The sequence below is a fragment of the Oncorhynchus gorbuscha genome, linkage group LG14 (genome assembly GCF_021184085.1).
Source record: "Oncorhynchus gorbuscha isolate QuinsamMale2020 ecotype Even-year linkage group LG14, OgorEven_v1.0, whole genome shotgun sequence".
Lineage (NCBI taxonomy): Eukaryota > Metazoa > Chordata > Actinopteri > Salmoniformes > Salmonidae > Oncorhynchus > Oncorhynchus gorbuscha.
The window spans coordinates 53,327,190-53,345,103 of record NC_060186.1 but is presented as its reverse complement, the minus strand read 5'-3'; the positions used below and the strand labels follow the sequence as shown (position 1 = coordinate 53,345,103).

At 44.0% G+C, this 17,914-nt stretch overlaps 1 protein-coding gene across 14 annotated transcripts in view; it reads right to left on the bottom strand.

Annotated features, from left to right (window-relative positions):
- LOC123995103 (adhesion G-protein coupled receptor G6-like) overlaps positions 1-17,914 on the bottom strand; it is a 70,927-nt gene that overhangs the window by 27,513 nt on the left and 25,500 nt on the right. For 11 of the 14 annotated variants that reach the window (XM_046298423.1, XM_046298428.1, XM_046298421.1 and 8 more), the window contains 2 exons: positions 17,683-17,730; positions 15,843-15,908 (listed from right to left, as the gene is read on the bottom strand). In XM_046298423.1, coding sequence (XP_046154379.1) covers positions 15,843-15,908; positions 17,683-17,730 — 114 coding nt within the window. The remainder of the gene's footprint in view (positions 1-15,842; positions 15,909-17,682; positions 17,731-17,914) is intronic. The other 3 variants (XM_046298426.1, XM_046298433.1, XM_046298435.1) reach the window with 1 other exon arrangement.

Here is a 17,914-nt window from a genome sequence, read left to right as displayed (position 1 = left end):
ACATACATTAAGTTGACTGTGCATTTAAACAGCTTGGAAAATTCCATAAAATTGGGTCATGGCTTTAGAAGCTTCTGATAGGCTAATTGACATCATTTGAGTCAATTGGAGGTGTACCTGTGAATGTATTTCAAGGCCTACCTTCCAACTCAGTTCCTCTTTGCTTGACATCGTGGGAAAATCAAAAGAAATCAGCCAAGACCTCAGAAAAAAAATGTAAACCTCCGCTAATCTGGTTCATCCTTCGGAACAATTTCCAAACGCCTGAAGGTACCACGTTCATCGGTACAAACAATAGTACGGTAGTATAAACACCATGGGACCACGCAGCTGGAATGAGGCACGTTCTGTCTGCTAGAGATGAAAGTACACAGGGCGGCGCAAGCATGTTGTAGTGAACGGCTGTGTGTGAGAGAGGCTCCTGCAACTTTTTTGCGAAACAATCTAACTTAACCTACTTTACGGCACTTTTTTTACAACAAATATCTCTTCCTAATACAATATTGTGACTTTCTATGTGAACATGCCAAGTAATAAGCGACCAAATGACAATAAATCCTCATTGGAGGCCTCCTCCCCACCAAACAATGAGACAGACATGGTGGAAGGCACAGGTAACAACGTGACACTTACAGAACTTACCTGGGCTCTGGGAGAACTACATGTTGCTATAGCTGAGAATTTCAAGGCTGCTATTGCTGAACTGGACACCAAAATCGAGAGCACCATTCGGTTGCTTCGCAGGGCCAGAGTATTGTGGACCTTGAGATAGCTTCTGAATACAACACTGGTAGGATCGACGAGTTAGAGAAGCTATGCACGTCCTTGCAGGATAGTGTGCAGAGGCTTTCTGTGAAAGTGGTCGACCTGGAGGGCCGATCCAGACGTCATAACCTTCACGTTGTTGATCTGGCAGAGGGGGTGGAGGCGGGCTCTCGCCCCACCGACTTCTTCGCCAAGCTATTGAGGGATGCACTGGGGTCGGATGTTTTGGCTTCGGATCCCCAGCTGGACCGTGCACATCGCACTCTTGTCCCAGTGCCTGGACCGGGCCAACGTCCTCGCCCAGTAATCATCTGTTGTCACAGTTTCAAGACCAAGGATCGTATCCTGCGCGAGGCTTGAATGAGGGGTAACCTGTTACATAAAGGACAACCCTTCCATGTTTCTGAGGATTATGCACCCGATGTGGCAAAGCATCGCGCCGGCTACAGAGATGTCTTGACCAAACTCTACAAACTCCATCTTCGCCAAGCCTTGCTCTTCCCTGCTAGGCTCAGAATTACCCCTCCTTCCAGTGAGAAGATTTGTCTCTCCTCGGTTTTGGACGCAGATAATTTTATACACCAATCCCCCGTACGGGTTAGAGAGCCTTGTCATTGTGTGTTTGGGTCTGCTCATGGACTCGAATCCATACTATACCATAACTTGTGAAACCTTATTAAAGTGTCTCAGCAAGGGCTGTCGACTGAAGGTTTATTGTCGCTACCGAACATGTAAGGCGCTGAGCCGACCAATGGAGGGCGGTCAGAGCTCTCATTACCGTTAATTTCACTTTCAATCCGGCTGGACGACTGATCTATCGTTGGAGTTCAGAGCGATGCCTGTTTGGGTGGCCTTCCAGGTTTAATCATTGACACTTTCGGATGGATATACTTACATTCCCCCATTTTTGTTTTGTTTCATTATTTATTTCTCAATTCTTACATTATTCGTATTACCATACCACTTATATATTGCTTACAGGGGACTGGTTGTGGTGGTGGTTGGGAAGGGGCAGACACAGACATCTGGATAGCAAGTTGGTGTTTTGTGCCGTTCTGCTTCTGTCATAGCCGTGGGCCGCTCTCCCAATTAGATTCCCAACAGCCTTCTGTGGTGCTTGTGTCAATGTGTAGGTGTGCGTACATATAATTATTATGTGTACTTTGTTATTATAAAAAAATGTCTTAGCATTTTTCTATTATTATGTATGTGTATATTTTGATTGTTTGTGTATACATATATGTATGTATGTATGTATGTATGTATGTATGTATGTATGTATGTATGTATGTATGTATGTGTCATGTTTGTCATTTATTATCATGTCTTGTCCCTGTGCTCCCCATGCTATTCGTTTCCCTCTGCTGGTCTTATTTGGTTCTTTCCCTCCTTCTATCCCTCTCTCTCCCCCTCCCTCTCTCACTCTCTCGCTCTCTCTTCTCTCTATCGTTCCGTTCCTGCTCCCAGCTGTTCCTATTCCCCTAATCATCATTTAGTCTTCCCACACCTGTTCCCGATCCTTTCCCCTGATTAGAGTCCCTATTTATTCCTTTGTGATCCGTTCCTGTCCCGTCGGTTCCTTGTATTGTATTCACCATGCTGTGATTGCGTTTCGCCCTGTCCTGTCGTGTTTTTGCTATGATTGTGTATCGCCCTGTCCTGTCGTGTTTTTTGCCTTCATCAGATGCTGCGTGTGAGCAGGTGTCTCTGTCGACTACGGCCTGCGCCTACCCGGCGACCTGCAGTCTGTGGCCGCTTCTCCAGTTGTTTCCCCTCTACAAGTCTAGAGGATTTCTGTTATTCCGTTTTGGACTTAAATAAACTCTGTTTCTGTTAAGTCGCTTTTGGGTCCTCTTTCACCTGCATGACAGAAGGAACCGACCAAGGAATGGACCCAGCGACTTCAGACGCTCGTTACACTGCCGTCGAGATCCAAGGAGCCATGCTCGGCAGACACGAGCAGGAATTGTCCGCTGCTCGCCATGCCGTGGAGAACCTGGCCGCTCAGGTTTCCGACCTCTGGACAGTTCCAGAGTCTACGTCTCGTGCCACCTGTTACTTCCTGGCCTGCCGAGCCTCCAGAACCTAGGGTTAATAACCCACCTTGCTACTCCGGGCAGCCCACTGAGTGTCGCTCCTTTCTCACGCAGTGTGAGATTGTGTTCTCTCTCCAACCCAACACATACTCTAGAGAGAGAGCTCGGGTTGCTTACGTCATTTCACTCCTTACTGGCCGGGCTCGAGAATGGGGCACAGCTATCTGGGAGGCAAGGGCTGATTGCTCTAACAAATTCCAGAACTTTAAAGAGGAGATGATTCGGGTTTTTGACCGTTCAGTTTTTGGTAGGGAGGCTTCTAGGGCCCTGGCTTCCTTATGCCAAGGTGAACGGTCCATAACGGATTATTCTATTGAGTTTCGCACTCTTGCTGCCTCTAGTGAGTGGAACGAGCCGGCGCTGCTCGCTCGTTTTCTGGAGGGACTCCACGCAGTGGTTAAGGATGAGATTCTCTCCCGGGAGGTTCCATCAGATGTGGATTCTTTGATTGCTCTCGCCATCCGCATAGAACGACGGGTAGATCTTCGTCACCGGGCTCGTGGAAGAGAGCTCGCATCAACGGTGTTTCCCTGCTCCGCATCGCAACCATCTCCCTCCTCTGGCTTTGAGACTGAGCCCATGCAGCTGGGAGGGATTCGCATCTCGAATAAGGAGAGGGAATGGAGGATCACCAACCGCCTGTGCCTCTATTGCGGAGTTGCTGGACATTTTGTTAATTCATGTCCAGTAAGAGGCCAGAGCCCATCTGTAAGCGGAGGGCTACTGGTGAGCGCTACTACTCAGGTCCCTTCATCTAGATCTTGTACTACTATGTCGGTCCATCTACGCTGGACCGGTTCGGTGCTACATGCAGTGCTTTGATTGACTCTGGGGCTGAGGGTTGTTTCATGGACGAAGCATGGGCTCGGAAACATAACATTCCTTTCAGACCGTTAGACAGGCCTACGCCCATGTTTGCCTTAGATGGTAGTCATCTTCCCAGTATCAAATTTGAGACACTACCTTTAACTCTCACAGTATCTGGTAACCACAGTGAGACTATTTCTTTTTTGATTTTCCGTTCACCGTTTACACCTGTTGTTTTGGGTCATCCCTGGCTTGTATGTCATAATCCTTCTATTAATTGGTCTAGTAATTCTATCCTATCCTGGAACGTTTCTTGTCATGTGAAGTGTTTAATGTCTGCCATCCCTCCCGTTTCTTCTGTCCCTACTTCTCAGGAGGAACCTGGCGATTTGACAGGAGTGCCGGAGGAATATCATGATCTGCGCACGGTCTTCAGTCGGTCCCGAGCCAACTCCCTTCCTCCTCACCGGTCGTATGATTGTAGTATTGATCTCCTTCCGGGGACCACTCCTCCTCGAGGTAGACTATACTCTCTGTCGGCTCCCGAACGTAAGGCTCTCGAGGATTATTTGTCTGTGTCTCTTGACGCCGGTACCATAGTGCCTTCTTCTTCTCCGGCCGGGGCGGGGTTCTTTTTTGTTAAAAAGAAGGACGGTACTCTGCGCCCTGCGTGGATTATCGAGGGCTGAATGACATAACGGTTAAGAATCGTTATCCGCTTCCCCTTATGTCATCAGCCTTCGAGATTCTGCAGGGAGCCAGGTGCTTTACTAAGTTGGACCTTCGTAACGCTTACCATCTCGTGCGCATCAGAGAGGGGGACGAGTGGAAAACGGCGTTTAACACTCCGTTAGGGCATTTTGAGTACCGGGTTCTGCCGTTCGGTCTCGCCAATGCGCCAGCTGTTTTTCAGGCATTAGTTAATGATGTTCTGAGAGACATGCTGAACATTTTTGTTTTTGTCTATCTTGACGATATCCTGATTTTTTCTCCGTCACTCGAGATTCATGTTCAGCACGTTCGACGTGTTCTACAGCGCCTTTTAGAGAATTGTCTCTACGTAAAGGCTGAGAAGTGCTCTTTCCATGTCTCCTCCGTTACTTTTCTCGGTTCCGTTATTTCCGCTGAAGGCATTCAGATGGATTCCGCTAAGGTCCAAGCTGTCAGTGATTGGCCCGTTCCAAGGTCACGTGTCGAGTTGCAGCGCTTTTTAGGTTTCGCTAATTTCTATCGGCGTTTCATTCGTAATTTCGGTCAAGTTGCTGCCCCTCTCACAGCTCTTACTTCTGTCAAGACGTGTTTTAAGTGGTCCGGTTCCGCCCAGGGAGCTTTTGATCTTCTAAAAGAACGTTTTACGTCCGCTCCTATCCTCGTTACTCCTGACGTCACTAGACAATTCATTGTCGAGGTTGACGCTTCAGAGGTAGGCGTGGGAGCCATCCTATCCCAGCGCTTCCAGTCTGACGATAAGGTTCATCCTTGCGCTTATTTTTCTCATCGCCTGTCGCCATCTGAGCGCAACTATGATGTGGGTAACCGTGAACTGCTCGCCATCCGCTTAGCCCTAGGCGAATGGCGACAGTGGTTGGAGGGGGCGACCGTTCCTTTTGTCGTTTGGACAGACCATAAGAACCTTGAGTACATCCGTTCTGCCAAACGACTTAATGCCCGTCAAGCTCGTTGGGCGTTGTTTTTCGCTCGTTTCGAGTTTGTGATTTCTTACCGTCCGGGTAGCAAGAACACCAAGCCTGATGCCTTATCCCGTCTGTTTAGTTCTTCTGTGGCTTCTACTGATCCCGAGGGGATTCTTCCTTATGGGCGTGTTGTCGGGTTAACAGTCTGGGGAATTGAAAGACAGGTTAAGCAAGCACTCACGCACACTGCGTCGCCGCGCTTGTCCTAGTAACCTCCTTTTCGTTCCTGTTTCCACTCGTCTGGCTGTTCTTCAGTGGGCTCACTCTGCCAAGTTAGCTGGTCATCCCGGTGTTCGAGGCACTCTTGCGTCTATTCGCCAGCGCTTTTGGTGGCCGACTCAGGAGCGTGACACGCGCCGTTTCGTGGCTGCTTGTTCGGACTGCGCGCAGACTAAGTCGGGTAACTCTCCTCCTGCCGGTCGTCTCAGACCGCTCCCCATTCCTTCTCGACCATGGTCTCACATTGCCTTAGACTTCATTACCGGTCTGCCTTTGTCTGCGGGGAAGACTGTGATTCTGACGGTTGTCGATAGGTTCTCTAAGGCGGCACATTTCATTCCCCTCGCTAAACTTCCTTCCGCTAAGGAGACGGCACAAATCATTATTGAGAATGTATTCAGAATTCATGGCCTCCCGTTAGACGCCGTTTCAGACAGAGGCCCGCAATTCACGTCACAGTTTTGGAGGGAGTTCTGTCGTTTGATTGGTGCGTCCGTCAGTCTCTCTTCCGGGTTTCATCCCCAGTCTAACGGTCAAGCAGAGAGGGCCAATCAGACGATTGGTCGCATACTACGCAGCCTTTCTTTCAGAAACCCTGCGTCTTGGGCAGAACAGCTCCCCTGGGCAGAATACGCTCACAATTCGCTTCCTTCGTCTGCTACCGGGTTATCTCCGTTTCAGAGTAGTCTGGGTTACCAGCCTCCTCTGTTCTCATCCCAGCTTGCCGAGTCCAGCGTTCCCTCCGCTCAAGCGTTTGTCCAACGTTGTGAGCGCACCTGGAGGAGGGTGAGGTCTGCACTTTGCCGTTACAGGGCACAGACGGTGAGAGCCGCCAATAAACGCAGGATTAAGAGTCCAAGGTATTGTTGCGGCCAGAGAGTGTGGCTTTCCACTCGCAACCTTCCTCTTACGACAGCTTCTCGTAAGTTGACTCCGCGGTTCATTGGTCCGTTCCGTGTCTCCCAGGTCGTCAATCCTGTCGCTGTGCGACTGCTTCTTCCGCGACATCTTCGTCGCGTCCATCCTGTCTTCCATGTCTCCTGTGTTAAGCCCTTTCTTCGCACCCCCGTTCGTCTTCCCTCCCCCCTCCCGTCCTTGTCGAGAGCGCACCTATTTACAAGGTACATAAGATCATGGACATGCGTTCTCGGGACGGGGTCACCAATACCTAGTGGATTGGGAGGGTTACGGTCCTGAGGAGAGGAGTTGGGTTCCGTCTCGGGACGTGCTGGACCGTTCACTCATCGATGATTTCCTCCGTTGCCGCCAGGATTCCTCCTCGAGTGCGCCAGGAGGCGCTCGGTGAGTGGGGGGTACTGTCATGTTTGTCATTTATTATCATGTCTTGTCCCTGTGCTCCCCATGCTATTCGTTTCCCTCTGCTGGTCTTATTTGGTTCTTTCCTCCTTCTATCCCTCTCTCTCCCCCTCCCTCTCTCACTCTCTCGCTCTCTCTTCTCTCTATCGTTCCGTTCCTGCTCCCAGCTGTTCCTATTCCCCTAATCATCATTTAGTCTTCCCACACCTGTTCCCGATCCTTTCCCCTGATTAGAGTCCCTATTTATTCCTTTGTGATCCGTTCCTGTCCCGTCGGTTCCTTGTATTGTATTCACCATGCTGTGATTGCGTTTCGCCCCTGTCCTGTCGTGTTTTTGCTATGATTGTGTATCGCCCTGTCCTGTCGTGTTTTTTGCCTTCATCAGATGCTGCGTGTGAGCAGGTGTCTCTGTCGACTACGGCCTGCGCCTACCCGGCGACCTGCAGTCTGTGGCCGCTTCTCCAGTTGTTTCCCCTCTACAAGTCTAGAGGATTTCTGTTATTCCGTTTTGGACTTAAATAAACTCTGTTTCTGTTAAGTCGCTTTTGGGTCCTCTTTCACCTGCATGACAGTATGTATGTATGTATGTATGTATGTATGTATGTATGTATGTATGTATGTATGTATGTATGTATGTATGTATGTATGTATGTATGTATGTATGTATGTATGTATGTATGTATGTATGTATGTATGTATGTATGTATGTATGTATGTATGTATGTATGTATGTATGTATGTATGTATGTATGTATGTATGTATGTATGTATGTATGTATGTATGTATGTATGTATGTATGTATGCATGTATGTATGTATGCATGTATATTTTTATTTATTATTTATTTATATATATATATAATTAATTGATTAATTAATTAACTAATATATATATTTTATTTATATATTGTTTTGATGGGGTTATGTTTAATTTAGCAAAATCCTTGTTCCGATCTCCTAACTCACAATATGTAAATGTACTGTTGTCTATGTCGGTGGCTGATGGTTTATGTTTAGACCAGAATTGCTTAGCAATATAATCTTGCGATGCTATATCTTGCTTATCTCAGGGATTGACCCAAGATGACACTTAAGTGTGCAATATGTTAAGTTGCAACTTATTCCGTTTAGGTTTATTAGATGCTAATTGAATTACTTTATTTGCAGGAGCCTCCTCAGTTCATATGTTAGTAGAAGTTCTAGGATAGTGAGAGGTGAACGTATAGTTGGGATTTTATTTTTGTTTTACCTCTTCTTCGATGTAGCGCCGTGCATTTTTGGCATCGGCCAGACAATGTGTTTATTATTTTAATTTTTCTATTTTTTCTCTCTCCTATTTGTGTATGCCTGTTAAAGGTGGGTTGAGGGGGGGGGTAAATGTTGGGGAAAGTTGGGGGACAGGGTGGAGAGCAAAGGTGCTTGTAGGGGGGAGGGGTCGGTTGAAGAATACTGCTCGGGTGTTGGTGCTACATATGCTGATTGTGATGATTTGGTGCGCTCTCTTACCTTTTTAGTGAGTTACATGTTATGCAGGCCACCATAGGAACTACAAACGAGAGGCTTACATTTACTTCCTGGAATGTCAAGGGTTTAAATGAACCAATTAAGAGAGGCAAGGTCCTAGCCCACTTGAAAGCACTCTCGTCAGATATTATATTTTTGCAAGAAACCCATCTGAAAAACAATTCTCATGGCAGACTTAAATGTAGGTGGGTGGGTCAAGTGTATCATTCTAACTACTCCGCCAAAACGAGAGGCACAGCGATTCTGGTACGGAAAGGAATTCCCTTTCTACATAAAACCACTATTGCTGATAAAGAGGGTCATTATGTCATCGTAATAGGAGAGATCCACTCTACTTCTGTAACTCTACTAAATATCTATGGGCCAAACATTGATAACCCCTCTTTTTTCAAAAGAGTCCTTGCTTTGATTTCAGATATCTCCAATACTAATTTGGTCATTGGAGGGGACCTTAACTGCGTGCTAGACCAATATTTGGGAATTGGATAGATCCTCTACCCGGCGTACCCCTACCTCCTATTCAAGCGAATTCTTGAAAACCTACATAAAAAATTCTAACTTATTTGATATATGGAGGATCTCTAACCCTACGGGTAGGGAATACTCCTTTTACTCTCATGTTCACAAGGTTTACACTCGAATTGACTACTTTTTGGTTGATGCGAAATTACACCGCTATACCCGTAATGTGAGGTATCATAGATTATAATCTCTGACCACAGTCCACTCACCTTCTCCCTGAGATTGGGTGACATCGTACCAAACGAGAGGGTCTGGAGGTTGAATCCTCAGCTCCTCACAGAATCAACATTCTGTGAACATCTTAAAGACCAAATTACATTTTTCTTTGATACCAACGACAACACAGAGACTTCCCCAGCATTATTGTGGGAAAGACTGAAGGTTTATTTGAGAGGCTGTATCATCTCCTTTCAGACTGCCAGGAGTAGGCAAAACAGAGAAAAATTGGTAGAATTGGAGAGACAAATTCACTTACTGGATAGGGAGAATGCTAGCCATCCATCTATGGAGAAACATAAAAAAATACCTCTTTAAAATTTGAATATAATCAGATTCTCTCAGCTAAAATGTCTAAATCTTTTCTCTATGCCAAGCAAAAATATTTTGAGTTTGGTGACAAACCACACAAATTACTCGCCAGACAACTTCGAAAAAATGTGAGTGACCGAATGATTCACAAAGTTAAATCTGCATCTTGGGAATTACTCTCTTCACCCAAAGACATCAATGATAGATTCCAGCAGTTTTACGAGACTCTATATACATCTAACCCCTTAATTATGCAAAACTTTTTGGGGGACTGTAATCTCCCTGCCTTGAACCAGGAAGATTCCAACGTCCTGAATAAGGAAATATCTTTTGGAGAAATTCGAGAAACAATTAAATCTCTAAAGAGTGGCAAGACCCCGGGCCCAGATGGATACCCTGGTGAATTCTATAACACATTCAGCAACATGCTCTCTCCCTACCTGCACAAAGTGTTGGTCCAGGCCAATGAGGATGGAGCTCTACTTTGGATGAGGCGTTCATTACAATAATACATAAGAAGGGTAAAGAACCAGAAGATGTAGGGTCATAGACCAATATCTCTTCTTAATACAGACCAAAAAGATTTGAGCAAAAACTCTGTCTAACAGGCTTAGCACTTTCATTGGCAAATTGGTCCATTCAGACCAGACCGGCTTTATCTCTAACAGAAACTCATTCTTCAATCTCAGGCGCCTCTTCAACATTATGTATTCCCAGAGGTTACCTTGCTGTCATATTGATGCCAAAAAGACCTTTGACCAAGTTGAGTGGTCCTATCTATATTGGAGATGGGTTCATAAATTGGATCCGGCTTTTATATAGGAATCCCTGTGCGAGAATACTCACTAACCAATCATTGTCGCCCTGATTGAACCTTTATTGAGGGACAAGGCAGGGTTGTGCGCTGTCGCCTATGCTCTTTGCTCTAATTATTGAACCTCTCGCTCAGGCCATCAAATCTCATGCAGCAATACATGGCTATAATACTAAAGATACTCTAAATAAGATCTCCCTATACGCAGATGACATTCTCCTCTATGTAACAGAACCCCAAACTAGTATCCCAGCTATTCTTGATGTGATTAATTTGTTTGGTACCTTCTTGGGATACAGAATAAATTGGAACAAGAGCGAAATAATTCACATACGGTTGCAGACCTCTTGGCTAGAATATCTTACAGTTAAGTTATCTTCAGAAAAATGTACCTACCCAGGAATTGTAGTTACCAAACAATACTCCTCACTATTTAAAGAGAATTTCCCCTCTCTGATGCAAAAACTCAAGACAAACGTATTATTTTGGAGAACACTCCCAATATCCCTGCTCGGAATAATTATTGCCATTAAAATTATCTTCCTCCCACAACTGCTCTACCTATACCAGAACATCCCAGTATTCATACCTAAGTCCTTTCATAAACAACTGGACTCAATTATCAATCCATTCATCTGGGATTATAAAACACACAGGATAGGTAAAAACACCTCTGTAAATCCAAGATGGAAGGAGGATTGTCGCTCCCAAATTTGATATTTTACAATTGGGCCGCTAATCTCTGGGCTGTTGCATTGTTACGCACTTCCGTCATCCAGTTAGCTTAGTATGGAGCGTGAGGAGTGTCACCCCTTCTCTATTGGCACTGTGATTTTGTCGCCTGTCAATCTGGAGATGTCACTTTATAGTAACAATCCTATTATACATAGCACAGTTCAAATCTGGAAGGAAATTAAAGTCCACTTTGACCCTAGACCAATATCATTCATGCTCCCTGTTGCGAGGAATCCCTCATTTTCCCCCTCTAACCTTGATAACACCTTTGAGTGATGGGGAGAGCTAGGGATAAATACCTTAGGGGATCAATTTGGGATCAATATAGAAGGGACCTTTGCCTCCTTTGCATTGCTGAGTAAAATGTATAATCTTCCCAGAAGTAACTTTTTCAGATACCTACAAATTAGAGACTATGTTAGAAAACACGTCCCGACATTTGGGAATGCTAAACCTTCCATGTTTGACGGATGAATTAAAATATGCCCCACCTCAAACAAACTGATATCTCGTCTATATGACGCTTTTCAATCTGTTAGCACACCTTCTACAGATGCAATTAAGGAAAAATGGGAGGAAGAACTAGGGACTGACATTTCTGTGCAGACTGGGAAGATGGCTTGGAGTATATCCACACCTGCTCAATTAACTCCAGACATCGTCTCATACAATTCAAGGTATTACACAGATTACACTATTCCAAAACTAAACTGCATAGGATATTTCCTGATACATCCCCTGTGTGATAAATGTCAGGCTGTACAGGGTACACTACTCCACTGCTTTGCCCTATGCTCTAACTTGTATGGTTATTGGTGTGGAATTTTTAGGATCCTCTCTGAAGTTCTGGAGACTTCCGTTGACCCAGACCCGCTTCTGATAATCCTGGGAGTGTCTGATTCCCTAAAAGGATTAACCAACCCCCCAAAACAACTCATCTCTTACAGTCTCATTTCGGCGAAGAAATTAATCTTAGTGTTTTGGAAAAGGAGGGAAGCACCCTCTACCAAATTATGGCTCAGCGAATTGGCAAACACTGTAGACTTTTTTAATGTTTCATTTTTATTTATTTTTTATCCCCCATATTGTTTTGGTAAATATATATATCCATACACGCATGCATATACATACACATATGTACATACTTTTTAAAAGAATATACCTTTATTATTATTCCCCGCAAACCCTACTGCCGATCCCACAATTGGAGTAAACTAATAAACACTTCTGCTTTTATCTTCAATCCATACATCTTATACACATTCTACAGACACAGTCTACTTTACAATAGTTCTCTCTTGTTTGTTCTTAGTCCTTCCTCTATTTCTGATGTCCATCCAGTTTGATTTCTACTTGTAACTATGCTATTTCACAGAAGTTCTGAACCTATATACATTTTACAGATCCCGTATGTTTTACATTGTTTATCTTGTTATTAGTCCCACCCTTCAGCTCCATTCAACCCCTCCCATCTGACTCTCAACATCATCCATTTCAGATTTCTATTTGCCATATATTTTTCAACTGTGCTGTGATGCTTCACAAAATAATTGAACCTTTCTATTCTCATAGATTCTACAGATTGTAAATTCAAAATAAACATTTTTGCTAACATAATTATTATATTATTGATTGATTGACTATGGCTTTTCAAATCACCCAGTATTGCTATCTGTAGTGTTAGTTCAATACCAAAATAAATTATCTAATGACTCTGCCTCCTCACAGCAGAATCTGCAGAGCTGGGAAGATTGTATCCACCATATATATAATATTATATTAGTTGCAAGAATTTTGTATAGTAATTTATATTGAAAAATTCAAAGTTTTGAATCCAGCGTTGTTTTGCGTATCAATTCATAAACCATGTACCATAGAATGGGTACATCAAAAATCTCTTCCCAACTATTTTGCAATTTATATGGCACAGCTGTCAGTTTTTTGGTCCTTAAATGAAATTGGTTTTATATTTTTATTTATCACACTTTTCTTAAACCATTTATGTTCTTTAATATAAGGCCGACATACAAGTTCCTTACTTTTTTCCCCTTCTACTTGCCTCTTTCATTTTTGTGGTAATGCTGCAATTAATTGGTTGTCATTTTGGGTAGAGCAGACATTTCCATATGTCTGTGTTAGCTGCATGTGTGACATAACTCCACCAGTCCTATTTATGATATCATATACTGTACTTAGAAAGAAGTAGATATATTCTGTACAATAAATGATCAACATTTTGATCAAATGTGGCAGCCTTTCCTCTCTTACTTGGACCAGTCGGCACTGTGAATTTGTACATTTTAACACACTCTCAATTGTAATATTTCAATCTACCTTTGGGCAGCATTTGCTTGCCCCGGCACCCGAGCAGTTGGGGGGGGGGGGGGCATCTACCCACTTTCTTTCTACCTGACTTTGTGTTCTGTATGTCTTGTTTTGTATTATTTGTTTTGTACCCAGAACTCTGGGTCTTGTTGTTTCTGTCTGCTCTTTTATGTTTAGATAAGAATTGCATACTTGTCTTTCATACCTACACACCATTCTTGTGTGTGTTCAATAAAAAAATATTTGAACAGAGATGAACGTACTTTGGTGCAAAACGTGCAAATCAATCCCAGAACAACAGCAAAGTACCTTGTGAAGATGCTGGAGGAAACAAGTACAAAAGTATCGATATCCACAGTAAAACGAGTCCTATATCGACATAACATGAAAGGCCGCTCAGCAAGGAAGAAGCCACTGCTACAAAACCTCCATAAAAAAAGCCAGACTACGGTTTGCAACTGCACAAGGGGACAAAGATTGTACTTTTTTGGAGAAATGTCCTCTGGTCTGATGAAACAACAATAGAACTGTTTGGCCATAATGACCATCGTTATGTTTGGAGGACAAAGAGGGAGGCTTGAAAGCCAAAGAACATCATCCCAACCGTGAAGCACGGGGGTGGCAGCATCATGTTGTGGGGGTGCTTTGTTGCAGGAGGGACTGGTGCACTTCACAAAATAGATGGCATCATGAGGATGGAAAATTATGTGGATATATTGAAGCAACATCCCAGACATCAGTCAGGAAGTTAAAGCTTAATCGCATACTGAAGCAACATCCCAGACATTAGTCAGGAAGTCAAAGCTTGATCGCAAATGGGTCTTCCAAATGGACAATGACCCCAAGCATACTTTCAAAGTTGTGGCAAAATGGCTTAAGGACAACAAAGTAAAGGTATTGGAGTGGCTATCACAAAGCCCTGACCTCAATCCCATAGAAAATGTGTGGGCAGAACTGAAAAGTGTGTGCAAGCAAGGAGGCCTACAAACCTGACTCAGTTACACCAGCTCTGTCAGGAGGAATGAGCCAAAATTCCCCCAACTCATTGTGGGAAGCTTGTGGAAGGCTACGCTAAACATTTGACCCAAGTTAAACCATTTAAAGGCAATGCTACCAAATACTAATTGAGTGTATGTAAACTTCTGACCCACTGGGAATAAAAACTGAAATAAATAATTCTCTCTACTATTATTCTAACATTTTACATTCTTCAAATAAAGTGGTGATCCTAACTGACCTAAGACAGGGAATTTTTACTCTGATTAAATGTCAGGAATTATGAAAAACTGAGTTTAAATGTGTTTGGCTAAGGTGTATGTAAACTTCCGACTTCGAGTGTATACTCTGGGCCATCATAAGCCACAGTGCTGGTCTTCAAGAGGTCACCCTCTTCCTTCCTAGTCTCATTTATTTCCATCCAATCACCTTGTTGATTCTACAGCAAAGTCTGTCACAGGGGTCTTTCTCATAAGCAAAGCATATAAGAGTTAACCTTCAAATAGCTGTCTCAATCCATCATCTCACAGCGCTTAATAGATTTGCTCGCCGGGAGAGAACCTACTTTTGGGGAAGTGTCGCTTATCAGTCAACATGCATCTGTAGCTGATGTCTATGAAGAGCATAGTCCATAAACCCTGCATCATATCTGCAGCTGCGACCTCATCCAGAACAGTGGTCAAACTGGACAGGAACACTAATTTCCCCATTATCTCCCTCCCTGCTACTCTCTCTCTCTCTCTCTCTCTCTCTCTCTCTCTCTCTCTCTCTCTCTCTCTCTCTCTCTCTCTCTCTCTCTCTCTCTCTCTCTCTCTCTCTCTCTCTCTCTCTCTCTCTCTCTCTCTCTCTCTCTCTCTCTCTCTCTCTCTCTCTCTCTCTCTCCCCACGGAATGGAAGGTCTACTTCTCATGGTTCTTCAGTTGAATTTGGAAGCTTTATGGCAAATAACAAGGTTTGGTGGGTCCCTTAACAAGGAGACCAGGGTACAGAGAGTATGTTTCCAGTGTACACACTAAAGGGTGAATGGGTACAGAGAGTGTGTTTCCAGTGTACGCACTACTGGGTGAATGGGTACAGAGAGTATGTTTCCAGTGTACACACTACAGGGTGAATGGGATAGTGGGTTGATACACTAGGTGTGTCGTTTTTTTCCACAAAGACTGCATAAAATGACATCATAGTCTTGTTATGGAATTGATAACAGGGTCAAGACTGCAAAGTGACGTTGAGGAGAAAGACTGATGTACCGTGTGCCTATTAACATGATGGCATACTGTATGTCAATATGTCTAAGATAATATGATGAATAATACAGAAAAAGGGAGATAACACACAAACACACATTAGAGGTGAGATGGGTAAAATGGTATGTCTGTTGGTTGTTAATCAATATGAACTCATATGTAATAAGAATGATAGTGTATGATAGGGGGGTGCTTAATAACCATTGTACGGACTGTTGTAAATAATTGACATGTGTAACAGTCATTGGTTTCCTACCTGGGCAGCCCAGTCCAGGAGAGGCACAGCTGGTGGTTTGTGATGTATAGACGGGTACAGAGGTACCTTCAAAGTGGATTGGAAATAAACATGTTAAATCACCATTATCAACAGCATTTCCAATGGTGAGAGGTTAAAGAGAACACAAACAACTCTATGCAGTTTTATATTAATTTCAGTACAATCCCACACATGATAAATTCATGAAAAATAAAGATTTGGCACGGTTTCGGCCCTGGGTATTAGGTACCTCCATTGTAACGGGATTGACAGTAATCTCCGCAGCTGCTCAGCTCAGCTAGCTACATGCTCTCAGACTGGTATGTGATCCAGAACTCTCAATAAATATTCAGTATGATCTGCCAAATAAATGTTGGAATTTCATAGGCCTGAATATTTGTCATCTTGTTGAAAAGGGCAGGGAGTTTGATCTCTTACCCACTGTTCTGAAGCTGTGCCCATTCCTACCGCCAACACCTCCTCTGTCGTATAAAATATGCAGCACTTTGTGATACAGCGATGAATGCTGCTTTGTTTGCCCCCCCCCCTCACATATTTGCTAATGCTGTTGTACACGAAAGTGCTCAGAGCAGAACACTGCGAGACAGGCCCACCTGGACCCGATGGACATGGCTAATAATTATGATAATCGCTGGCAATGAAAAGTAATGACTTGTCAGAGGAGAGAGAGTGCATCTTTAATATCAGTTACTGGATGTGAGTTGTCATTATTGGGACTGTCTTATGGTCCAGTGAACCATTGTTCTGGTGGATCGTGGATTCCAGTCTTCAATCTTCAACTATTACCTCATGCACTGCTGAGTTGTAATCATTGAAGTGAAACTTAAGAAACTAGTCTCTCTTGTCACTACCAGGCCAGTACCCATAACTCCCACCCAAAAGGTCATGTGCCTTTAGGGGATGTGGATGAATGGCTAGTGCTATTCCATATCTCTGAACTAGTAGACCCACAAAACTAAACTACCCCATCGTGCCTGGGCCAGGACTATGAGGAATGTGTAGACTCAGCGGGTAATGGATCTCTGACAGAGTGTAGCCATGCAGACAGTCACTCCCCCACTGACCTCACAGAGAGATGAAAGGAGACCCAAAGAGCTTCACTGGGCCAGTCCTCTTCACAAGCCTGATAATTAGCCCAGAGCTAGTTTCCCCCAGGTAGACTACAACTATAGCTTTGCGCGCCACACTGCTGGCCAACCAGACTACCAACCAGACTACCTAAACTAAAGTTTGGGCCCCTCAGCCTCCTGCCAACATCATAGGCCTCGACTGACGTTCACAGTGTACAGGGGGGGTTTTACATGCTAGTTCCTAAGAAGTCACTGTCTGGTCTTGTAAAAAAAGTAAATGTTCTTCCAGCATGAGAAGCCCTGGAAAGACGAGGCAGGCAGATGCAGTACATTGATGTTATTCAAAGCAAGGACAGACGGACAATTAGCAAGAGTATCACTGCTGGTCGACTTGCGTCATGCAGAAGGGCCTTGTTATGTCACGACATAAAGTCTGCAAGCAAACAAATAACTTAGAACTTTACCTGGTTTGCCTTGAATGGAGGCTTTCGATGCACGACACAAGACTAATAATCGTCTATTTGTGTATATTGACTGTAGATGAATCAAACTTAGAATGTATCATTGACATGTTATGTCCAGAGGCTTGGTAGAAAGGCAATCCATAATATGACTAATCTCTCTGTTTCCTGGGAAACCCAAAGTCTACACTTTATAGTGGTTAGCATCGTATTTCACATGCGTCCTCTTGCATGGTACTCAGGCAAGCAGCTTTCACGAAGCAATCAGGTTGTTAGCAGCACACTCACCACTAGATGGAGCAGCCGTTGTTAAGTGTATGCAATGTGGGAAACAGACTGTGAAGAGAAGACTTGACATTAGTAGGTATCATAGCAATCAGACACAGGCAATTATTAAGCAGCAGCTGCATCAGCCAGTGACATGTAAACAAACTCATGTGGGCAGAGCAAAGCATGTATTGACTAATTAATAAGTTAACAAATGTTTAATAAGCTGAGTTAGGTTTCTGATGAACTCTAC